This window comes from Capra hircus, chromosome 28 (assembly GCF_001704415.2).
Source record: "Capra hircus breed San Clemente chromosome 28, ASM170441v1, whole genome shotgun sequence".
Lineage (NCBI taxonomy): Eukaryota > Metazoa > Chordata > Mammalia > Artiodactyla > Bovidae > Capra > Capra hircus.
The window spans coordinates 3,726,689-3,752,556 of NC_030835.1; the positions used below are offsets into that span (position 1 = coordinate 3,726,689).

The 25,868-nt window shown below is 44.5% G+C and overlaps 1 protein-coding gene across 1 annotated transcript in view; it reads left to right on the plus strand.

Moving 5' to 3' along the window:
• ANTXRL (anthrax toxin receptor-like) overlaps positions 1,006–25,868 on the plus strand; it is a 45,226-nt gene continuing 20,363 nt past the window's right edge. Inside the window, exons 1-6 of the mRNA XM_018042156.1 lie at positions 1,006–1,265; positions 19,841–19,912; positions 21,228–21,299; positions 21,513–21,603; positions 25,303–25,371; positions 25,710–25,790. Coding sequence (XP_017897645.1) covers positions 1,006–1,265; positions 19,841–19,912; positions 21,228–21,299; positions 21,513–21,603; positions 25,303–25,371; positions 25,710–25,790 — 645 coding nt within the window. The remainder of the gene's footprint in view (positions 1,266–19,840; positions 19,913–21,227; positions 21,300–21,512; positions 21,604–25,302; positions 25,372–25,709; positions 25,791–25,868) is intronic.

Genomic DNA, 25,868 nt, shown 5'->3' on the forward strand with positions numbered 1-25,868 from the left:
GTGGGCGGCTGTGATGAGGTCTCAGGAACTCTGCAGCACACAGCGCCCCAGCCTATTGCCAGGCCCCCCAGCTCACTCACTGGCCTGAGACCAGAGGGCCTGGAGGGCCCGAGGAAAGGGCCACGATCCACTTCTCACTGAACTCTGTCTTACAGGCCTCTGGGCAGCTGACTAAGGGTCTTGTTCTGATGGTCACACACTAGTGGCTGTGAGCCAAAGCCCACCCCATTACAGTTTTTGCCTGTTTTTCCATGGAGCAGAGACAAGCCTTCCTCTCTCAGCCCTTTCTGAATTTCTGGTCCACAGAACTGTGAGCGTAACAAAATAGGTTTTGTTTTGTCGTTCAGCTGGTGGTGGTTTTTATACAGAATGGATAACTGGCATGTCCCTCATTTACAAGGGACTTTGACACCCTTGCAGGACTTTATTTCCCGTCTATCTCATTCCATCTACTGGGTCACGTGAATGACCCCTGTAACACCCTACACTCCCAGTTCCTAGACAGTATCATGATGGTGATGTCCTTATCTAAGCCACCTCTGCTCTGCCCTCTTTCAGTTGATAAAAAAGGCAGGATATCTCCAGGATTTTAATGGCTCCAAGTGAGGATTTGGGATGAGGGACAAATGGAGGCCTCATCTTACTGCCCCTCCAAAGATCCCCTGACTCCCCCCGGGATTGTCCACAGGCAGGACGCTGAGCAGAGCTGCAGGTCACAAAGTCACCATGCCAACCTTCCTGTCCCTCATCAGGGTCATCACAGGGAATTCTGCCCCCTGGGGCGGGGGAAGGGCCATCCCCCAAAGCCAGTCCTCTTCACCTCTTCGCCCTCAGGGCAGGTACCAGACAAGGCTCACACGGCACTTTTGTGAAAGGGCTGGAGGGGCCAAAGGCCCTGGGAACGCACAGAGGTGGCAGAGGCTGCCATCTGAGGTGGCCTTGAGTTTCTGGCATCCAGTGAGGCCGCAGGGGCAGCCGAAATAAATGGATAGCTGGGGGCCTGGCATGCCGGGGCCCACGCTCTTCCTGCTGCTGGTGTTGCCACCGCCGCTGCTGAGCTTGGGGAGCTTCCAGCACAGTGGTCCAGGCTGGAAAGACCTCCACCACCTCAGTTTGGACTGGGGGAAGCTCTATCGCCACCTCATCCAGAACTCGGGAAGCTTCCAGCACCGCCAGGGCCCCAGCACCTGGCATCGGAAGGGCCGGTCAAGAGAAGACAAGAATTCCTGCCACAGCTCATTCGACCTCTACTTCATCTTGGACATGTGAGTGGCCCTCCTGCCCTTGCCTGTGCCACTGGGTGGCGTTGTCTCTGATGTCAACATGGACACGACTTGGCTTAAATGGATGCCAGCTTCTCTGGGGGGAGAGGGCAGAGTAGTCTTGATCAGACCCAATTAACAGACCACTGTGGCCTCCTTGTCCTGAATCAGAAGGAATGCCCTAGGCCTTTGTTTCCTGGGACTTTTTCTTTGGGAAATTAAAAAGGCCACCGTAGTTTTCTGGATGGCTATCAGCTTGGCCTGGATCGGTGACCTGCATGCCCCTTAAACAGCTGCAGGGACAGGTGATCGCTAAGAGCTGTCTTCTCAGCATGTGGGAGATCACTTAGGGTTTGGGGTTGTGTTTGTGTTTGTGTTTTGTTTTTCACCAAATAAGCTCTATTTCACTGGGCCCCAGAGAGATTGCTGTGTCATCTGTGAGGCATGCTCATAGTGTCAGTGCTTAGAAGTTCTTTGCTTTGCTGGTCCTAAATGTTTCGCTTCTTTCTTTGAGCAATTTAGAGACCCACATTACAGTCTGTGTGCACTCTTTGAGCAGTTCGGTCTGTCTACATGTGTCCTTGGGAAACCCGGGCCTCTCATGAAGTACCTTCTGACCCTCAAGGAAGGAAATCGAAGGGTGGATCCTCAGACTGGAGAGACTGCCTTGGTTCCATTTTCAACTCCTCTGTGGGGCTGAGGATAAATTTTATTTATTTAGTGTTAACAATGGTATGACTCCCAGTACCAAGAAAAGCACTTTATGGTCCTTAAAATCTTTTACTGTCCATCTGCCATCCTCAAAACAATCCTGGAATATAAAGCAGGGAAAGTATTTACATATTCAGTCTTCTGGAAAGTGGTGCAAGCCCCCCGAGGTTGGGTGAAGTAGCCCAGAGGCTGGTGGGGGTGACAGGACTCAGACTTCATGTGTTGCCCTACTTCCAGCATCCCAGGTTGCACATCCTCTGATTCTTACTCTCCATGGAGACTGATGATTGAGGGGATGTGTGCCCAGCTCACCAGCTTCTGCGCAAAGGCAGCAGAGGTGGGAAGAGGAGTCTCCTCCTCACAGTCCAGTGGAAGGACTGCTAAGACACCCTGGGGCAAGTCTTGTCTGATTGCCCAGAGTGTGGTAGTAATTCCCCTTTTGGACTTTGGGGTTGGAGATGGTTGGACATTGTAGGGGGAAAACAGCCTCTTTGGGTCAATCTTTCCAGAGAGTGGCAGTGAGCCCAAAGAGTCCTTTCAGCTACCATTCTGTTGCAGTGCCCCTGACCACACCCCTGCTCTCTGCAGTCAAGCCCAGTGTGGGCACAGCACAGCCCCAAGATGGATGGGGGAGGGCTCTGGACACAAGTGGGTCACATGAAATAATAATAATTGGGCACTTATTAGGTTCCAAGATGTGCTGAACACTAAAACACCCCACAGCTTGTGGGACGATGTTCTATTTTTCTATCTTAGGGTTATGAAACAGGTGGAGAGTATTAAATGGTTTACTCAATGTCACTCAAAGCTAGTTTGCTGCAAAGCGTTAAGCAGTGGGGAGATGTTGCCCTTTCTTCTCTTCCAAGGAAGGTGTAAAGTAGGGGGACTAAAAAAAGCACCAGAGAAATGGCTGCTTAAACCAGGTTGTCCCCACTTTCCACCCCTCTCACCTGCCTCCTCCCCTACCTTTTGCCTCCTTTAGCTTCTTAAATGCTGGAGGCAGCACAGGTCCCTCTGAGCATAGCTGGTGTAGCTACATAATTCACTGTGAAGGGTACAGGCCTTCCCAAGAGGCTGGAAAGGCAGCAAGGAAAGGGGAGCAAATTAAGTCCCCTCTACCCACACTCAGGCTCCAGTATGGAAGCTGCTCCTCAGACCCTCCCCTTTACCGTCAGTCATGACACTTGCCTTTAAGGCTGGCCAGGACTGAAGCCTACTGGATTTTGCAAATGGGAAGGGGATGTGGGGGTGTCCAAGAAAGGGCCCTTCTAGGCCATCAGGGAGGAGTAGGCTTACAGCTTGGCCATGGAGGCCTGGCCAGGCTGCTCTGAAAGCACAGCATACTCCTTCAGCCCCAGGGAAAGAACACCACTCCCTGGAAATTGTGCTCATTCATTCCAGCTGCCGAAAACAGGCTTGACAAGATTTTCCCAGAGTATGAGGACAGGCTTCCTCCTGTGGCTGCTTCCTGATACTCGGGGAGAGGGGAATAATGACCACTGAGGAGGCAGCCCCAGCTTTGCAGTCAGGCAGATTCCACTCATCAGTCTTGCGGCTTAAGCAAGTCGCCTCCTCTCTCTGCCTCAGCTTCCCCATCTGTACAATGGGATCGTCACACCTACCTCACCAGGTTGTGATGAGGATGAATGGGAGTTTATATGGTTTTCCTAGCATGTGTCAGATGAAGGATGAGCATAAAATAAACTGCCAGGGAAGGCAGAGTCACACACCCTGGGAACTCTCCTGCACTGCAGGGGCCCCTGACCCAGCCCTGACTCCCTGGCTCACTCTCCCCCATGTGCCCTTTGTAGGGAAGAGGGGTGCAGGTCAGACACCTCCTCAGACACTTCCCAGGTTCTCTGGATCTTTCCTCCCTTGGTGAGCAGTCTTATTCACTCCCTCTTTCCCTTGCTCATCCACTCACTGAAATGATTACTGGAAAACATCAGCACCCCAGTCACTGTTTTGGGCAGTGGGGATAAGGCAGCAAACAAAGCTTGAAAAGTCCTTGTCCTCTTAGAGCTTTTATTTTAGGAGGCAAGAAATAAATCAAAGAGGAAATAGTGTATTAGATGGGGATAAACACCAAAGGGAAAATTAGGACACGAGGATGAGAAGTGCTGAGGGAGGGGCTGTTCTAGAAGGGTGCTCCGGAAAGTCTGTATATGGTTTATGTGCTTTGGTCAGCAGAGGACGTTGAAACCTGTACCTAATAAACAGTAACTCCCATTCATCTCTCCCAACTGTGGTAACCTCTATCCTATTCTCTGTATCTGTGAATTTGAATTTACCTAATCTAGGTACCTCATACAAGTGGACTCATACACTAGTTGGCCTTATGTGTCTGACTTATTTCACTTAGCAAAATGCTTTTCAAAGTTCATCCATGTTGCAGCGTATATCAAATTGTCATTCCTCTTATGGCTGAATAAGGTTCCATTTAATGTATATACCACACTTCCTTTATCTTTTTATCTGTTGATAAGCACTTTAGACAGCATACTGAAAAGCAGAGACATTACTTTGTCAGTAAATGTCCATCTAGTCAAGGCTATGGTTTTTCCAGTGGTCATGTATGGATGTGAGAGTTGGACTGTGAAGAAAGCTGAGTGCTGAAGAATTGATGCTTTTGAACTGTGGTGTTGGAGAAGACTCTTGAGAGTCCCTTGGACTGCAAGGAAATCCAATCAGTACATCCTAAAGGAGATCAGTCCTGGGTGTTCATTGGAAGGACTGATGTTGAAGCTGAAACTCCAATATTTTGGCCACCCGATGAGAAGAGGTGACTCATTGGAAAAGACCCTGATGCTGGGAAAGATTGAGGGCAGGAAAGGGGGACGATAGAGGGTGAGATGGCTGGATGGCATCACCGACTCAATGGACATGGGTCTGGGTGAACTTCGGGAGTTGATGGACAGGGAGGCCTGGTGTGCTGTGGTCCATGGGGTCGCAAAGAGTCGAACACGACTGGGCGACTGAACTGAACTGAACTGAAGCACTTGGATTGTTTCCATTTGGAGCTATTGTGAACAGTGCTGCAAACGTTTGTGTACATGGATCTGTTCAAGTCCCTGTTTTCATTTCTTCGGGGCATATACCTAGGAGTGGAATTACTGACTCATTCTATGCTTTCAATTCTGTGTTTAACTATGTTAACTACACCATACTGTTTCCCACAGTGGCTGTGCTATTTTATATTCACACAAGCAGTGTACAAGTTTCGGTTTCTCTACATTCTCTCTGAGACATTACTTTCCAAGTTTTTTGTTTGCTTGTTTTATTTGGTTTTGGTTTTGATAATAGCCATTGCGATGATTTTGGATTACATTTCCTTAGTGTCTAGTGATGTTGAGCATCCTTTTATGTGCTTAATGTCCGTTTGTATATCTTCTTTGTAGAAATGTATATTTAAGTCCATTACCCATTTTTTAATTGGGTTGTTTGGTTTTGGTTGTTGAATTGTAGGAGTTCTAATGCATTCTGGATATCAGTTTCTCATCAGATATATGATTTGCAACTGTTCTTTCATTCTGTAGGTTATCTTTTCATTTTTTACGGTATCTTTTGCACAAAAGTTTTTACTTTTGATGAAGTTTGGTTTATCTGCTTTTTTCTTTTGCTGCCTGTGTTTCTGGTGTCATATCTAAAAACCATTACAAAATCCAATATTGTGAAGCTTTTTCTCTATGTTTTCTTAAAAGTTTATTAGTTTTTGCCTTTACTTTTAGGTCCCTGATCCATTTTGAATTAACTTTTGTGTATACCCTGTGGGTGTAAGGTAAGGACTTAACTGCCTTCTTTTGCATCTGGACATTCTGTTTTTAGCATCATTGTTGAAAATACTGTCATTTCTCACTTTGGGTGGTCTTGGTATCCTTGTAAAAAAAATCAGTTAAACAGATATAAGAGGGTTTATTTCTGGGCTCTCCAGTTTATTCCATTTTTCTATATGTCTGTCCTTATGCCAGAGTCACACTGTTTTGATTATTGTAGTTTTGTAATAAATTTTGAAAACAGCAAATTTGAATCTACCAACTTTGTTATTATTCAAGGTTTTGCTTATAGCTATCTGAGTTTCCTGAGATCCCATATGAACTTTGGGGTGGATTGTTCAATTTCTACAAAAAAAAAAAAAAAAAGAGCTGTTGAGACTTTGATAGATACTGCATCAAATTTGTAGATACCCTTAGCTAGTATTGCCAATTTAACAATATTAAGGCTGTTAATCCATGAATATATAATGTTTGCTGATGATAAGTCAATTAACAATTAGACAAAAAAGAAAAAGTAGAGAATTTTATTTAAGCTAAACAGAGGATTATAACCTAAGAAACAGAGTCTCAGAGTCTCTGAGAACTGTTCCACTTACCAGGAGCTATCTATAGATGCAGTTTTATATATTTTTGAGATAAAGAATCATATACCACACTGACAGGTTAACATTATATGTAAAGCTCATCAGAGATTTTAGCCAGGTATGCATATAAAGAATAAGTTTTTAGGTCAATGATCCCCTGCCAGGATGAGAAAAAAAAATTGATCTTAAAACTTACAATACTGGCATCAGAAGAAAGGGACCATTATCCTCAAAGGTTGATTATATCCTCCTATCTTGAGGGGATATGGTTGGTGCACAATGAGTATTTGGGAACAGTCCACAAATGGGGGCATGTACTGCACGTTTTAGTTTTGACTTAGCTTGGTTGTCTTACCATAGAAAAAATTATGATTTTCCTTATCGTGTTTTTACAGTGATTTACATATTTACAGAATTTCACTGGAGTGGATTGCCATTTCCTTCTCCAGGGGATGTTCCCAAGCCAGGGATCAAACCCGGGTCTCCCGCACTGTGGGCAGATGCTTTACCATCTGAACCACCAGGGAATCCCTCACTTCACTTCACTTTGTCTCCCTGATTAAATTAATTCTTAGGGATTTTATTCTGTTTGATAATGTAAATGGAGCTGTTTTCTTAATTTCCTTCTCAGAATGCTCATTATTAGTATTGTTCTTCAGTCACTCAGGAGTGGCCAACTCTTTGCAACCACATGGACTGCAGAACGCCAGGTTTTCCTGTCCATTACCAACTCCTGGAGCTTGCTCAAACTCATGTGCATCAAGTCAGTGATGCCATCCAACCATCTCATCCTCTGCCATCCCCTTCTCCTCCTGCCCTCAATCTTTCCCAGCAACAGAGTCTTTTCCAAAGAGTCCATTCTTCGCATCAGATGGCCAAAGTATTGGAGTTTCAGCTTCAGCATCAGTACTTCCACTGAATACTCAGGACTGATTTCCTTTAGGATGGACTGGTTGGATCTCCTTGCAGTCCAAGGGACTCTCAAGAGTTTTCTCCAACACCACAGTTCAAAAGCATCAATTCTTCAGTGCTCAGCTTTCTTTATAGTCCAACTCTCATATCCATACATGACCACTGGAAAACCCATGAAAAGTTGAAAGTGAAGTCGCTCAGTCGTGTCTGACTCTCTGCAACCCTGTGGACTGTAGCCCACCAGGCTCCTCTGTCTGTGGGATTCTCCAGGCAAGAACACTGGTGTGGGTTGCCATTTCCTTCTCCAAGGGATCTTCTCGACCCAGGGATCGAACCCAGGTCTCCCGCATTGTAGGCAGACGCTTTAACCTCTGCGGCACCAGGAAAGCCTAAACCTTTGTTGGCAATGTCTCTACTTTTTAATATGCTGTCTAGATTGGTAATAACTTTTCTTCCAAGGAGAAAGTGTCTTTTAATTTTATTGCTGCAGTCACCAGCTGTAGCGATTCTGGAGCCCAAAACAGTAAAGTCTGTCACTGTTTCCCCATCTATTTCCCATGAAGTGATGGGGTCAGATGCCATGATGTTAGTGTTCTGAATGTTGAGATTTAAGCCAACTTTTTCACTCTCCTCTTTCACTTTCATCAAGAGGCTTTTTAGTTCCTCTTCACTTTCTGCCATAAGGGTGGTGTCATCTGCATATCTGAGGTTATTGATATTTCTCCCAGCAATCTTGATTCCAGCTTGTGCTTCTTCCAGCCCAGCATTTCTCATGATGTACTCTGCATAGAAGTTAAATAAGCAGGGTGACAGTATACAGCCTTGATGCACTCCTTTTCCTATTTGGAACCAGTCTGTTGTTCCATGTCCAGTTCTAACTGCTGCTTCCTGACCTGCATACAGATTTCTCAGGAGGCAGAACAGGTGGTATCATATTCTCATCTCTTTAAGAATTTTCCACAGTTTGTTGTGATCCACATACTCAAAGACTTTGGCATAGTCAATAAAGCAGAAGTAGGTGATTTTCTCTTGCTTTTTCAATGATTCAACAAATGTTTGCAATTTGATCTCTGGTTCTTCTGTCTTTTCTAAAACCAGCTTGAACATCTGAAAGTTCACAGTTCATGTACTGTTGAAGCCTGGCTTGGAGAATTTTAAGCATTACTTTGCTAGCTTGTGAGATGAGTGCAATTGTGCGGTAGTTTGAGCATTCTTTGGCATTGCCTTTTGGGGGGATTGGAATGAAAACTGACTTTTTCCAGTCCTGTGGCCACTGTTGAGTTTTCCAAATTTGCTGGCATATTGAGTGCAACGTGTTCACAGCAGCAATTTTTAGGATTTGAAAGAGCTCAACTGGAATTCCATCGCCTCCACTAGATTTGTTAGTAGTGATGCTTCCTAAGGCCCACTCAACTTCGCACTCCAGGATGTCTAGCTCTAGCTGAGTGATCATACCATCGTGTTTATCTGGGTCATGAAGATCTTTTTTATATAGTTCTGTGTATTCTTGACACCTCTTGTTAATATCTTATGCTTCTGTTAGGTCCATACCATTTCTGTCCTTTATTGTGCCCATCTTTGCATGAAATTTTCCTTTGGTATCTCTAATTTTCTTGAAGAGATCTCTGCTGCTGCTGCTGCTGCTAAGTCGCTTCAGTTGTGTTCCACTCTGTGCAACCCCATGGACAGCAGCCCACTAGGCTCCTCTGTCCACGGAAATCTCCAGGCAAGAGTACTGGAGTGGGTTGCCCTTTCCTTCTCCAGAAGAGATCTCTAGTCTTTCCCATTTTATTGTTTTCCTCTGTCTCTTTGCATTGATCACTGAGAAATGCTTTCTTATCTCTCCTTGCTATTCTTTCAGATCAGATCAGTCACTCAGTCATGTCCGACTCTTTGCGACCCCATGAATCGCAGCACGCCAGCCCTCCCTGTTCATCACCAACTCCCGGAGTTCACTCAGACTCATGTCCATCTAGTCCGTGATGCCATCCAGCCATCTCATCCTCTGTCGTCCCCTTCTCCTCCTGCCCCCAATCCCTCCCAGCATCAGAGGCTTTTCCAATGAGTCAAATCTTCCCATGAGGTGGCCTAAGTACTGGAGTTTCAGCTTTAGCATCATTCCTTCCAAAGAAATCCCAGGGTTGATCTCCTTCAGAATGGACTGGTTGCATCTCCTTGCAGTCCAAGGGACTCTCAAGAGTCTCCTCCAACACCACAGTTCAAAAGCATCAGTTCTTCGGCACTCAGCCTTCTTCACAGTCCAACTCTCACATCCATACATGACCACAGGAAAAACCATAGCCTTAACTAGACGGACCTTAGTCGGCAAAGTAATGTCTCTACTTTTGAACATACTATCTAGGTTGGTCATAACTTTTCTTCCAAGGAGTAAGTGTCTTTTAATTTCATGGCTGCAGTCACCATCTGCAGTGATTTTGGAGCCCAAAAAAATAAAGTCTGACGCTGTTTCCACTGTTTCCCCATCTATTTCCCATGAAGTGATGGGACCAGATGCCATGATCTTCGTTTTCTGAATGTTGAGCTTTAAGCCAATTTTTTCACTCTCCTCTTTCACTTTCATCAAGACGCTTTTTAGTTCCTCTTCACTTTCTGCCATAAGGGTGGTGTCATCTGCGTATCTGAGGTTATTGATATTTCTCCTGGCAATCTTGATTCCAGCTTGTGTTTCTTCCAGTCCAGCGTTTCTCATGATGAACTCTGCATAGAAGTTAAATAAGCAGGGTGACAGTATACAGCCTTGATGTACTCCTTTTCCTATTTGGAACCAGTCTGTTGTTCCATGTCCGGTTCTAACTGTTGCTTCCTGACCTGCTTACAGGTTTCTCAAGAGGCAGGTTAGGTGATCTGGTATTCCCATCTCTTTCAGAATTTTCCACAGTTTATTGTGATCCACACAGTCAAAGGCTTTGGCATAGTCAATAAAGCAGAAATAGATGTTTTTCTGGAACTCTCTTGCTTTTTCCATGATCCAGCGGATGTTGGCAATTTAATGTCTGGTTCCTCTGCCTTTTCTAAAACCAGCTTGAACATCAGGGAGTTCACGGTTCACATATTGCTGAAGCCTGGCTTGGAGAATTTTGAGCATTACTTTACTAGCATGTGAGATGAGTGCAATTGTGCAGTAGTTTGAGCATTCTTTTGCATTGCCTTTCTTTAGAATTGGAACTCTGCATTCAAATGGGTATATCTTTCCTTTTCTCCTTTGCCTTTCACTTCTCTCCTTTTCACAGCTATCTGGAGAAATAACTCCAGAAATAATGAAGAGACGAAGCCAAAGCAAAACAACACCCAGTGGTGGATGTGACTGTGATAGAAGTGAAGTCCAACACTGTAAAGAGCAATACTGCATAGGAGCCTGGAATGTTAGGCCCATGAATCAAGGCACATTGGAAGTGGTCAAGCAGGAGATGGCAAGAGTGAACATTAACATTTTAGGCATCAGCGAACTAAAATGGACTAGAGTGGGTGAATTTAACTCAGATGACCATTATATCTACTACTGTGGGCAAGAATCCCTTAGAAGAAATGGAGTAGCCATCATGGCCAACAAGAGAGTCAGAAATGCAGTACTTGGATGCAATCTCAAAAACGACAGAATGATCTCTGTTCGTTTCCAAGGCAAACCATTATATCACAGTAATCCAAATCTATGCCCCAACAAGTAGTGTTGAAGAAGCTGAATTTAAACGGTTCTATGATGACCTAGAAGACCTTCTAGAACTAACACCCAAAAAAGATGTCCTTTTCATTATAGGGGACTGGAATGCAAAATTAGGAAATCAAGAAATACATGGAGTAGCAGGCAAATTTGGCCTTGGAGTACGGAATGATGTAGGGCAAAGGCTCATGGAGTTTTGCTAAAAGAACTCACTGGTCATAGCAAGCACCCTCTTCCACCAACACAAGAAAATACTCTGCACATGGACATCACCAGTTGGTCAACACCAAAATCAGATTGATTATATTCTTTGCAGCCAAAGATGGAGAAGTTCTATACAGTCAGCAAAAACAAGACCAGGAGCTGACTGTGGCTCAGATCATTAACTCCTTATTGCCACATTCAGACTTCAATTGAAGAAAGTCGGGAAAACCACTAGACCATTCAGGTATGACCTAAATCAAATCCCTTACATTTGTACAGTGGAAGTGAGAAATAGAGTCAAGGGATTAGATCAGACAGAGTGCCTGAAGAACTATGGACAGAGGTTCATGACATTGTACAGGAGGCAGGGATCAAGACCATCCCCAAGAGAAATAAATGCAAAAAGGCAAAATGGTTGTCTGAGGAGGCCTTACAAATAGCTGTGAAAAGAAGAGAGGTAAAAGGCAAAGGAGAAAAGGAAAGATATACCCATTTGAATGCAGAGTTCCAATATACATTATTAGTATATAGAAATATAACTGATTTTTATATGTCAATTTTGTATCCTATAACTTTGCTGAATTGCTTTATTAAATGTTTTTGTGAACTCTTCAGGGGTTTTTTACATATAAGATTATATTATCCAAGTACAGGGATGCTATATCGTTTTTTTTCCAATTTGAATGTCTTTATTTCTCTTGTTTGCCTAGTTGCTCTGGCTGTAACTTCCAATTTTATGTTAACAGAAGGGATGAAAGTGGCCATCCTTGCTCTGCTTTTGATCTTTGGGGAGAAGCTTTTGGTCTTTCACGATTGTTACACTAGCCGTAGGTTCTTCATGTATTAGCCTTTATCATGTTTTTCAGAGAATTTTTCTCTGTTCCCAATTTGAGTGTTTTTATGAAGGGATTTTAGATTTTATCAAGGGATTCTTCTACCTCAGTTGAAATGATTATCTAGTTTTCCAATAGACTAATTTTATTAATTACATTGTTTAATATTTATGTGTTGAACCTTCTTTATATTATAGAAATAAATCCCACCTTTTCAGATGCTGCTAGATTTTTTAATTGAAGATGGTTGTACTTTTATCCATAGGAAATATGAGTCTGTATTCTTCTTGTAGTGTTTGTCTAGCTTTGGTACCAGGGTAAGCAAGCCTCATAAAATAAGTTTGAAAGTGTTCCTTAATCTGCAATCTTTTCACAGATTTTGGGAAGGATTACGGTTAATTCTTCTTTAAATGAGTAGTGGAGCTAACCTGTGATGCCATCTGGCCCTGGACTTTTCTCTGTTGGGAGATTATTGATTCCTGAGTCAAGCTTTTGTTTATTCATGATTCAGTTTTAGTAGTTAAGTGTGTTTCTTGGAACTCTCTCATTTCATCTAGGTTATCTAGTTTGTTGGTTTACAAATTTCAGTGCTCTCATAATCTTTCTTTATTGGTATAAAATCAGTAGTAGTGTCCCACTTCATTTTCTAATTTCAGTACTTTGAGTCACTCCTCCTTTATTTAAGTCAGTGGATATAAAGGTCTGTAGATTTTGCTGATCTTTTCAATGTACCAATTTTTTATTTCACTGGTATTTATTTTTTGTATTCTATGTTGTATCTGTCTCTGTTATAATCTTTTTTATTTCCTCCCTTTGGCTAGTTTGGGTTAATTTTCATTTCTTTTTCTAGTTCCATAAGCTATAAAGTTAGTTTATAGATTTGAGATTTTTCTTCCTTTTTAATGAACCTGCTTACAACTACAAATCTCCCTCTCTACTTTCACTGTACGTTTTGATATGTCATGGTTCCTTTTTCATTTGTCTCCTATATTCTAATTTCTCTTGTGACCCATTTGCTGATTAAAAGGGTATTGTTTAAACAATTTCTATGTATTTGTGAATTTCCAGATTATTTTATGCTATTGACTTAACTTGCTGCAACTAGAGAAAGCCCTCACCCAGCAACGAAGACCTAGCACAGCCAAAAATAAAATAAATAAATGACGAAATATTTTTAAAAAGAATTTTAAAGAAATGTCTGGTAATCTATCCTGGAGAAAAATGTGTATTCTGCTGCTTAGGAGAAGAGTGTTCTATACACATCTGTTAGGTACAATTGGCTTGTTATGATGTTCACATCCTTTATTCCCTTATTCCTCTATTTTCTTATAGTCGGTTTGATCGTTCTATTACTGAAAGTGAGGTATTGAACTGTCTATTATTGTAGACCTGTTTGTATCTCCCTTACATCTGTTTGCTTTTTAAATTTTGCTTCTGTGATATTTGGTGCATCAGTTCAGTTCAGTTCTGTCGCTCAGTCGTGTCCGACTCTTTGCGACCCCATGAATTGCAGCACACCAGGCCTCCCTGTCCATCACCAACTCCCGGAGTACACTCAGACTCACGTCCATCGAGTTGGTGATGCCATCCAGCCGTCTCATCCTCTGTCATCCCCTTCTCCTCCTGCCCCCAATCCCTCCCAGCATCAGAGTCTTTTCCAATGAGTCAACTCTTCGCATGAGGTGGCCAAAGTACTGGAGTTTCAGCTTTAGCATCATTCCTTCCAAAGAAATCCCAGGGCTGATCTCCTTCAGAATGGACTGGCTGGAACTTGCAGTCCAAGAGACTCTCAGGAGTCTTCTCCAACACCACAGTTCAAAAGCATCAATTCTTCAGCACTCAGCCTTCTTCACAGTCCAACTCTCACATCCATTCATGACTATTGGAAAAATCATAGCCTTGACTAGACAGACCTTTGTTGGCAATGTAATGTCTCTGCTTTTGAATATGCTATCTAGGTTGGTCATAACTTTCCTTCCAAGGAGTAAGTGTCTTTTAATTTCATGGCTGCAGTCACCATCTGCAGTGATTTTGGAGCCCAAAAAAATAAAGTCTGACACTGTTTCCACTGTTTCCCCATCTATTTCCCATGGAAGTGATGGGACCAGATGACATGATCTTCATTTTCTGAATGTTGAGCTTTAAGCCAACTTTTTCACTCTCATCAAGAGGCTTTTTAGTTCCTCTTCAATTTCTGCTATAAGGGTGGTGTCATCTGCATATCTGAGGTTATTGATATTTCTCCTGGCAATCTTGATTCCAGCTTGTGCTTCTTCCAGCCCAGTGTTTCTCATGATGGACTCTGCATATAAGTTAAATAAGCAGGGTGACAATATACAGCCTTGACGTACTCCTTTTCCTATTTGGAACCAGTCTGTTGTTCCATGTCCGGTTCTAACTGTTGCTTGCTTCCTGACCTGCATACAGATTTCTCAAGAGGCAGGTTAGGTGGTCTGGTATTCCCATCTCTCTCAGAATTTTCCAAAGTTTATTGTGATCCACACAGTCAAAGGCTTTGGCATAGTCAATAAAGCAGAAATAGATGTTTTTTCTGGAACTCTCTTGCTTTTTTTATGATCCAACAGATGTTGGCAATTTGATCTCTGGTTCCTCTGCCTTTTCTAAAACCAGCTTGAATATCAGGGAGTTCATAGTTCACATATTGCTGAAGCCTGGCTTGGAGAATTTTGAGCATTACTTTACTAGCATGTGAGATGAGTGCAATTGTGCAGTAGTTTGAGCATTCTTTGGTATTGCCTTTCTTTGGGATTAGAATGAAAACTGACCTTTTCCAGTCCTGTGGCCACTGCTGAGTTTTCCAAATTTGCTGGCATATTGAATGCAGCACTTTCATAGCATCATCTTTCAGTGTTTGAAATAGCTCAACTGGAATTTCATCACCTCCACTAGCTTTGTTCTTAGTGATGCTTTCTAAGGCCCACTTGACTTCACATTCCAGGATGTCAGGCTCTACTGAGTGATCACACCATTGTGTATATCTGTTTGTAATTGTTTTTGTCTTCTCAGTGAAGTAACTCTCCCTTAATTATATAATGTCTTTCTTTGTCTTTCATAACAATTATTTATGTAAAGTCTAATAGTCATCCCAGCTCTCTTTGGATTTATCTTTGCTTGAAGTATCTCTTCTCATCCTTTTATTTTTTAAGCTCCTGCTGTCTTAACAGTAAAAATGATTCTCTTGTAGTCATCATATGGTTGCATCATTTTTATCCATCATGGCAATTTGTACATTTTGATTGGAGAGTTTAATCCATGCGTATTTAAAGTAATTACTGATAAGGAAAGACTTTTGCTATTTGTTTTCTGTATGTCTTTTAGCTTTTTTTTCTCCCTAATTTTCTCCATTTCTGACTTCTTTTGTGTTGATTTTTTTTTTTAATAACAGGTTTTGGTTCCCTTTTTACTTCCTTTGTGTGAAAATATATTCAGTACCTATTAGAGATATTTTCTTTATGGCTACATGGGCATTCAGTTCAGTTTAGTCACTCAGTCGTGTCCGACTCTTTGCAACCCCATGAATCACAGCACGCCAGGCCTCCCTGTTCATCACCATCTCCCCGAGTTCACTCAGACTCATGTCCATCGAGTCAGTGATGCCATCCAGCCATCTCATCCTCAGTCGTCCCCTTCTCCTCCTGCCCCCAATCCCTCCCAGCATCAGGGTCTTTTCCAATGAGTCAACTCTTCACATGAGGTGGCCTAAGTACTGGAGTTTCAGCTTTCGCATCATTCCTTCCAAAGAAATCCCAGGGTTGATCTCCTTCAGAATGGACTGGTTGCATCTCCTTGCAGTCCAAGGGACTCTCAAGAGTCTTCTCCAACACCACAGCTCAAAAGCATCAATTCTTTGGCGTTCAGCCTTCTTCACAGTCCAACTCTCACATCCATACATGACCACAGGAAAAACCATAGCCTTGACTAGATGGACCTTAGTTGGCAAAGTAATGTCTCTGTTTTTGAATATGTTGTCCAGGTTGATCATAACTCTTCTTCCAAGGAGTAAGCGTCTTTTAATTTCATGGCTGCAGTCACCATCTGCAGTGATTTTGGAGCCCCAAAAAATAAAGTCTGACACTGTTTCCAGTTTCCCCATCTATTTCCCATGAAGTGATGGGACCAGATGCCATGATCTTCATTTTCTGAATGTTGAGCTTCAAGCCAACTTTTTCACTCTCCACTTTCACTTTCATCAAGTGGCTTTTTAATGGTTACAAGTCAATATTTTCATATACAATATATACATATAATTTTCTGATTTTCTGTATTTCTTCCTTTTTAAAAATCCTTATTTTCCTTTAAATATAGTTGACATATATCAAGTATATTTAGATAGCACCTTTATCACATCACATGATTATTACTTCTTTTTTGTGGTGGGAATAATTAAGATCTAGTCACTTAGACATTTTAATGATTATAATAAAATACTGTTGTATGTTCACTAAACTCTGCATTAGCTACCTGAGATTTATTTGTCAACTAGTTGCAAGCTTGTACCCTTAAACAGCACTGCTTACTACCCCCAGACCCTGGTAACCACCACTGTACCCTGTTTAGATGAGTTTGGCTATTTTCAATTTCACATATAAGTGATAACATACATTACAGTATTTGTCTTTCTCTGTCTGACTTATCTTACCTAGCACAAGATTCATCACTATTGACACAATGGCAGGATAGCCTTGTTTCTATGGCTGAATTATATTCCACTGCATGTATCTACAACGTGTTCTTTATCTGCTCATCTGTTCATGGGCACTTAGGTTGTTTCTGTTATCTTCGCTATTGTGAATAATGCTGCAATAAACATGGAATTGTGTATGTCCCTTCAATATTCTGTCTTCATTCCCCATTCACTTCCCCACCCAGCAGTGGGATTGCTGGCTGGTGTGGTAATTCTATTTTAAATTTTCTCGGGAACCTCCATATTGTTTTCCACCGTGGCTAAAGCCATTTATATTCCCATCAACACTGTAACAGTTTCCCTTTTCTATACATTCTCACCAATGCTTGTTATCTCTTGTCTTCTTGATGATAGCCATTCTAACAGAGATGTATCTCATTGTGGTTTTTGATTTGCATTCCTTTGATAATTAGTGACATGGAGCATCTTTTCATGTACTTGCCATCCATTTGGATGTCTCCTTTGAAAAAAGTATCTATTTCCCTACCCACTTTTCAATCAGATTATTTGGGTATTTTTAATTGAGTTGTATATGCCCTTTACATATTTTAGATATTAACCCTTTATCCAATATGTGATTGTAAATATTTTGTCCCATTCTATTGATTGCCTTTTCATTTTTTTTTGTTGTTGCTTTTGCTTTGCCAAAGTTTTATGCTTGATGTTGATTTTGGCTTTTGTTGTTTGTGGTTTTGTTGTTATGTCCCCAAAAGTTACTGGCAAGATTAATTTTAAAGGATTTCTCTCTACATTTCCTTCTAGGAGTTTCATGGTATCAGGCCTTATGACTTGAAGTCAGTTTGGGGAGTCGTGTAACATACAGGTTCGTTTCCATTTTTCTGCCTGGGCTGTATTTTTCCAATACCATTTGTTGAAGATATTATCTTTTCCCCGTGGGTGCTCTTAGCTCCCTTGTTCAAATATTGGTTAACTATCTGTGGCGTTGCTTCTGGGCTCTCTATTCTGTTCCATTTGTCTGTGTTTCTATTTTTATGCTATTACCACATGGTTTTAATCACTATAGCTTTGAAATCAGGAAGTAGAGTTTGAAGTCAGGAAGTATGATGCCTCCAGATTTGTTCTTCTTTCTCAGGAATACTTCGGTTATTTGGAGTTTTTTGTGGCTTCACACAAATTTTAGGACTATTTTTTTCTGTTGCTATGAATGCATTGGAATTTTGACAGGGATGGCATTGAAGCTACATGGCTTTCGGTAATATAGGCATTTTTACAATGTTGTTTCTTCCAATGCAGGAACATGGGGTGTCTTTTCGTTTATTTGTGACATAGTTTTTATTGCACAGATTCTCACTTCTTTAGTTAGATTTATTCCTAGGTGTTTCATTATTTTTGATGTTACTCCCAATAGGACAGCTTTCTTTATTTACCTTTCAACATTTCATTACTGGAAATACAACTGATTTCTGTATGTTGATATTTATATCTTGAAAATTCACTGAATTCATTGTTTAATTCCAACAGGTCTTTGAGTGCTTGGAATTCTTTATATACAAAATCAAATAATCTGCAAATAACGACAAGCATACTTCTTCCTTTCCAATTTGAATGCCTTTTGTTTCTTTGTTGTGCCAATTAGCTCTAGCAGAAGAGTGATAAAAGTGGGAATCCTTGGCTCAGGCCTGATCTTAGAAACAGAGCTTTCAACTTTCCACCACTGAGTATAATGTTAACTGTGGGTTCATTGTGTATGGCCTCAATTATTTTGTGATATGTTCCTTCTATACTCAAATATTTAGGTTTTTTATCATGAAATATTGTTGTAATATGTCAAATGCTTTTCCTGAATCTGCTGAGTTGATCTTGTGATTGTTAGCTTTCATCTATTGATGTTGTTTATCCCATTTTTTAATTTGCATATGTTGAACCATGCTCACATTCCAAGGATAAATTTCATTTGGATGTAGCTCTTCTAATGTGTTCTCTTTTTGTGATTTGAGTACATAAAGCGCAAAGGTTTTACTTTCTAATTGAAGTATAGTTGACTTAAACAATATTATGTTCATTTCAAGTGTTACCATTAGTTAAGAAAGGATTTGTCTTGCACTTTAGTATGGACGCTTCTGATAGAAAGTCTATTTTGTGGGTCAGTTGTCAGAGTCTGGTGTTCTCTACTCAGTAATTATTGGACATGGGCTTTCCTGGGGCTCAGTGGTAAGGAATCCACCCACCAATGCAGGAGACCTAGGTTTGACCCCTAGGTCAGGAAGATCCTCTTGAGAAAGAAATGGCAACCCACTCCAGTATACTTGCCTGGGAAATTCCACAGACGGAGGGGCCTGGTGGGCTCCAGTCCATGGGGTTATAAGCCAGACATGACTTAGAGACCAAACAACAACAATTGTTGGACATAGCCATGTCACATGCGTCTGCTCAATGCAATGGGTAGAGCGTGGGTTTTAAGGCTAGAAATGGGTTCAGTTCCATAACAGCTATCTGGAAATTGTGGAAAATTCCACCACTTGTGAGAGCTTCAGCTTTCTTATCTGAAAAATGAAAATAACGCTGATATCATGGGGTTGTTCTGGAATTGGAAAACATGTAACATGAAGGCCTGGTACATACAGCTCAATGAATGATAATCTTGATGATGTTAAAAGAATCTATTGTTAGTGTCATCAATATTTGTTGAGAGATTTAGTTGCAGCCTAGAAAATGCAGACGGAATGGTAGACAGGACCAACTAAGAGACTTTTGCTGGAATATTGTGCCAAAGAGCCCTGACCCACACCCAAACACACACTTTCAAGGGACAAGAGAGGAGCAGACACCTGGGAATAGTTTATGCTCAAGGGAAATTGAGGGACCAGGAGAGTCGTATCAAAATCACTGGAGGCTTTTCCAACCGACGCATCCTACATCACTTCCGATGTGATAGCTGCACAACCATCCTGGTTTGTTAGCAGAGGTTCCTCATCCCTTAAAAGTTCCTGACTCCCGAGCACCCAGATCTGATTGGTCACCCTTCCCACACTCAAAACTTATGAATTCCCCACCAGGAGGACCCCCTGAGATTGCTGAGGCTGTGTGGCAGCCTTCAGCCACACGGAGCGGGAGGAAGGAGTTGCTAAAGGGTCTACTGGAAACTGAGGAGGCAGAAATTCTGCCTACATAATGGATACACCTCATGCCTCTAACTCAAGCCTTCTTCATTTTCAGGTCAGGCAGTGTGAACAACAACTGGATGAACATTTATTCCTTTGTGGAGGATTTGGTCAAGAAGTTTGAAAAGTATGACTTCTCCAAATCTCAGAGTGTTTCCCCGCCAGGCAGAGTACACAGCTGTTTAGACTCAGTGGGAATGGGAGCCCCTAGAGTCAGGAGCACAGAGCCCAGGGGGATGTTCTGAAGCAGAAAAGAGCAGGTCATGCAGATTCCATTGGGTCTCAGCAGCTTTCTTGCCTCCTACTTGGAAGATGGGTCATAATTGTAGGGGCACAGTCTACCCTGAAGGGCCATATAGATGAGGAAACAGGCAAGCCTGTAACATGGTAACTGAACACCAGGTTAAATGGTGTCAATAGACAAAAGAAAAAGGCAGAAGTCTTCAAAGGCAAATTAAAGGGAAAAGCAAGAATTCTTAGGGAAAATTCAAGGATGGTTTCCTAGAGGATGTGGAATTTTGAACTAGGTCTTGAAGGATGGGGAAGAGAGAGCAACAGAAACCATTAAGGAGCCTTCTCGTGCAGTGAGTGGTCTGTTCAGCTGGAGAGTAGGGTTAATGCAGAAGAAGGTTGGGAGATGAGGCTGCACAAGACAGATTTGGACCAAAGCCTTCAGGGCACGTAATGGCCAGGCCAAGGGACTTGGATTTCCTGCTGTAAAAAAAATAGGGATCTACAGATGATTCTTGGGAAGGGGTCTGACATGATCAAGGTTATGTGCCAAAAAGGAAAGTCTGATATTGTGAGTAAAATGTGTTGAAACAAGACTCAGGAGCAGTAGGGAGCTTATCTAAGAACGTACTGTAGCAATTTACCTAAACGATGATAAGTGTCAACGGACCAAAAGACAGGGTCCAGGGAAAGGAAATGGCGGGAAGTATATGAATAGCTGCTAAGAAGGAGAATGATTTCTCTGAGATGAGTGGGAACAAAGCCGAGAAGGATGTAAGGGAGGGAAGAGCAGTAAAGGTACAAAGAAGTTTGTAGAAGAAGAGAAACCAGTTAGGAGGCCCTCGTGAGAGAACGCATAGGTATCCAATGTGTGCAGTGTACGTGTACACGTGTGTGTATGCGTACGTGCATGTGTGTTTAAGAGAGAGAGAGACACTTTAGAGGGGTGAGGGGTATAAGGTTGGATCAGGATGCCATCCTGCTACATTGTTCCAAGAAGGCAGCATGTCTCCACAGGCTTCCCTCACTAGGTACCTACAATCCTTCATTTAAGTTAGAGAAACTTCCAGGTTTAGGAAATGAACCCAAAAGCAGATGCTCTGGGGTGGGGAGAAGAGAAACTGGCATGCGCCTTCTTCCTGGCTGCACGCTGGCTTCACTGTGAGCCTGTGTCGTACAGAGCTTCTCACGAGCACGTGCTTCGTCCCCAGCCCTAACCTGCGGATGTCCTTCATCACCTTCTCCACAGAGGGTCACACCGTCATGAAGCTTACTTCAGACAGGTAAGTGCTGCTTTAATCTCCCAAGGCAGGCCTGCTGAATGAGGGCCAGGGAGACTCCTAGGAGCTGAGGGTTCCACTGGGTGCAGACTGGGCCAGCCTGGGCTCCGCTGAGGGCTCACTCTGACCCCAGTCCCAGCTCCCTGGTTGCTACCAAGCCCTGACTGTGCTGGCACTGGCATCCGCTGTGCCGCTGGACCATCTCCACTTCCCCAGACCCCGCCCTCCACTCATCCTGTCCTCCCAGCCCTCTTCACTTTTCTTAGAACTGGCTCACTGTGAGGACTCCTGGGATCTGGAGGAGCAGGTGCGTGGGCCCTTTGTGAACACGGGCCTGTGTTGGGCACCTGCCCTGTGTGTCAGTCTCTGCTCTGGGCCACGGGGGAAGAAGAGAGGCAGAGTCAGAATCAGGAGACAGGGGTGGGCCTGCTGAAGGAATGGAGTTCACTGGATGGGAGCTTGGTCCCTTGGTGGCTCTGAGACAAGGGAGCCCATGAGTATGGTTCTGAATACCAGGCTGGGCTGGGGTCAGGAGGGCAGCATGACACAGCAGCACCCTAGGTGTGCCCGAAGGCCTGAGGTGGAAGATAGGGAGCTCATGAGTATCCAGGAGCTCAAGATGCTCATGATGCGAATGACTGAAACCCAGAGAGTGTGGGGTGCCAGTGCGCGGAGACAGCACTCCCCAGGCCTGGCTCCCGGGAGAAGCGGGGACCGGGCTTCCTGCTCAGTGAGGTGGGGAAGGCGTGGTTTTGTGTGTCCCTGTGGTCTGCATTTTGGAGAGAGAGACCTGAGTGAGTGTGAGGTGGAAGAAAGCAAGTGAGTGGGGAGCTGTCAGGCTTGTGGCAGAAAGAGAGCTGGGGGCCTCTGGTAGAGGAGCTGCCCGTGGGGGAGAGGAGGACCGCTGACTCCTCTAACCAAGAGTTCAGAACTTGAACCAAGGGACCTGTGCAGGAGTCTCCTGAGGGGCTCCCAGTCCTCTCTGGAGAGTGGAGACGTCAGCCATTAAAAAGAATACATTTGAATCAGTTCTAATGAGGTGGATGAAACTGGAGCCGATTATACAGAGTGAAGTAAGCCAGAAAGAAAAACACCAATACAGTATACTAACGCATATATATGGAATTTAGAAAGATGGTAAGGATAACCCTGTATGTGAGACAGCAAAAGAGACACAAATGTATAGAACAGACTTTTGGACTCTGAGGGAGAGGGAGAGGGCGGGATGATTTAGGAGAATGGCATTGAAACATGTATACTATCATGTAAGAAACGAATCGCCAGTCTATGATCGATACAGGATACAGGATGCTTGGGGCTGGTGCACGGGGATGATCCAGAGAGATGATATGGGGTGGGAGGTGGGAGGGGGGGTTCAGGATTGGGAACTCATGTACACCCATGGCAGATTCATGTCAATGTACGGCAAAACCCATACAGTATTGTAAAGTAAAATAAAGTAAAAATTAAAATTAAAAAAAAAAAGAAAATGCCGCCCTCAAGGGAAAGTGTCAGAAGAGGAGTGAGAATGAGGGGAGGGGGAAAGCGGGGTAGAGTTGTAAGAAGTGAAGGACTTCGTGAGGGCATAAGCAGGCTAGGATTCTCTCCATGCATGGAGCTGGGAATGAGGATGGGGTGGCAGGCCAGCCAAGAGAAAGGCCAGAGTGAGGCCTGGATAAGCTCAGCCCTGGGCTGGAAGCTAGGGAGGGCTGCGGGCCCCAGCACATGTGGGCTGCAACAGCAGCAACAGAACAGATCTCCCCGAAAGTGACAGGAGGAGGGTAGGGGGGTTTGCTTGCTTGTTTTTGCCTGGGTGGGCAGGGCCACTGGCCCTGGTCCCAGGCCTCCTCAGTTCCCCTGCTGGGTCAGGCAGGGCAGGACCAGGGGCTCTCAGTTCTCAGCTCATGGCAGAATCCCTTCTGCCTGAGGCACGAGCCAGCCTTCAGCACCTCATTCTCTAAGACTTGCTGTGAAGGCTCAGCCATCACACCAGATAAGCTTGAACCTAAGCCCCGCCCCCTGGCGTGTCCCAGTCCCATCCCCCCACTATCTGCTGTAACAGAGGCCAACAGAGATCCCTGTGGCAGCCTGGGGTCACTGCTCTTCAGCCCACAAGGACATTTCTCGGGCCTCTTCCCCATTTACCATCTATTTCTTCAAAAGCACGTGAAGCCCGAGAGCCCTAGACTCTAATGGAGCAGCTTGGCTACTTTCTTTAGCACCAATCCAGGGAGGGAAGTGGTTTGGAAGGACCAAGGCTATTAGAGGGGGCCTGCGGGAGAGGATGGTGGGCAGGGCAGAGTTATCAGCAGAGTGACTTCTCCAAACTCAGCCTTGCTTGTTGGAGGGTAATGTGCCCTCACCAGGGGCCCCTTGGGTGCCAGCAGCATCTCCAGTCATGTTGGGGGTGCCGGATCCACAGGTGCCATCCGTGCCTGCTCCCCTCTCACCACGGACTCACTGCTTGCTGAGTCCCCTGAGGTCTGCCTGCTGAGACAGGGATGAGCGCATTGAAAGCCAGGTCCTGCTTATGGGACGGAAGAGCAGCATCCTCCATGCTCACTGGGTGGCAGACGAGGAAGCGTTAGGGTTAGTCCTGTCTGTAAAGACACAGACAGAGGGGTCACAACAGGGCCACTGTGCTCTCTGGTCCAGGCAGACCTCCACAGAGCAGAATGGCGCCGGGCAGCTGGTCTATTTTGTAACAGTCAACCTTCATTCCTCCTCAGTCCCCTTTACTGACTTTTTTCAGAAATGAAGTTCATGATGGTCTTATCAGACTTCAGAATATAGTGCCTACAGGAGACACATACATGCAGGAAGGATTTAAAAAGGTACAGATCCTACAGCCCTGAGAATTTATTCTGCTTTGTCACATTCTTAAAGAATTATCGGGTCTTCTTACTTCTCACCTCCCCCAACTTTCCTTCAATTTGTTGCAGGCAACTGAGCAAATTGAAGAAGCTCACTCAGGAGGTAAGTTGCCTGCTGACGTCACTGTGCTCAGGGGGGACAGAGCCTGGCCCAGGCCTCAGCGAGGGCTGGTGCAGACCCTCCCTGGCCAGCCCCTAGCGCTGACTCTTGGAGCGAGCTCCTCGCCCTCCCCGTGCTGCAGGTTTCTCCTCCCTACAGTGAGGATGGAAAGCTCCCCCAGGGATGTTCCTGAGAACCACATGGGGTCATGCAGTACATTCCTGGTCCTTACTAGATATCAAGTGCTTGACCTACAGTTGGGCTGCATGAGAAAGAAGAGAAATTCCAGGGACAGTGAGGAGACGGAGTCCAGTTTAGGGAGCAGAGGCCTTGGTGCCCCCTGGCTGCCCACACTCTGTCCACCACGGTCCTGGCTCTGCCCTTTCCCTTCAGCCTCTCCCCTGTGGGTGACTCTTGTCCTGTGTCAGTGTTTCCAACAGTGGGAAAGGCTGTGCTCAGCCCAAAACCATCGGCATGTAGACTACAGGGCTGCAGCCTCATCAGGAAGGAAGCACAGGCTGCTGGGAAAGGCAGGGAGCTGGGCGGGGCCGCTGGCCAAGCCTCTGGCAGTCAGTCTGGCTGCTCCTCCCTGAGCTCAGCTGAGAGGCTGCAGTTGCCATTCAGGACAAAGGCTGTCCACCTTGCCCTAGTGAGGGTCACTAGGAAGCGCTCTGAGCCAGTCTCGCGCTCCTCACCTGTCAAGTGGGTCCTGGGCTAAGGCCCCTTCTCTTTCGGGGTGCTCTGGGTGGCAGTTCTGGGGTCAGGGTGGCCCCTCCCCAGGAGGAGGAGGTGCGGGAGCAGAGCTGCAGGCCTGACAGCCTGAGGCAGATCCCTCCAGGTGCCTTGCTCACAAGGCAACTCCCTATTTTTTCTGCAGAAAACAAGGTTCATTCCATGATCATCTGTCTGACTGATGGAACTCTGAAGGAACAGACACTAAAAGAAACTGTGAAAGAAGTGAGTCCAGACCATCGTCACCAGCTGTGGGTTCCAGTTGTCTGACGAATTATGCTCAACGCTTTTTTTCTCGTAGGCTGACAAGGCTCGGCAAATGGGAGCGACAGTATACTGCGTGGGTGTAAAAAACTTTGAGGAACATCAGGTAATTCCGAAGAGGGAACCACATGCCACTTTTGAGCCCAGCTGGTGAAAGCGTTCAGAGAAGCTGTCCCAGCGCCACCCAGTGGATGTCCCTTAATCCCAGCCCAAGTGTTTGGACAACGGGTAGTCATGGCAGGTGAACAGCAAGCGTTGTGTAAACCTACACGCCAGAGGGGCGGGTGGAGGAGCTTTCCACTTCCTGGGGGTGGGCTGCTGACAGACGCCAGAGAGTGGCCTTTGGAATCCAACATGGCAGCAGGCAAGAGTCCTTTTCCTGGGATAGGATCTACTGTGTTTCCAGCCTCTGGCTGTGTGCCAACCATCTCCTCTCCACTGTAGTTAATGGAAATTGCAGACAGCCCATATCACGTGTTTGCAGTGAGCCAAGGATTCAAGGCTCTTAAAGACATCGTTGATCCAGTGAGTGAGGGCTGGACTTGAGAAGCGGGAAGAGGTGGGTTCTCGGCAAGTTCCTGACATTCACACCCCTGCTCCCGT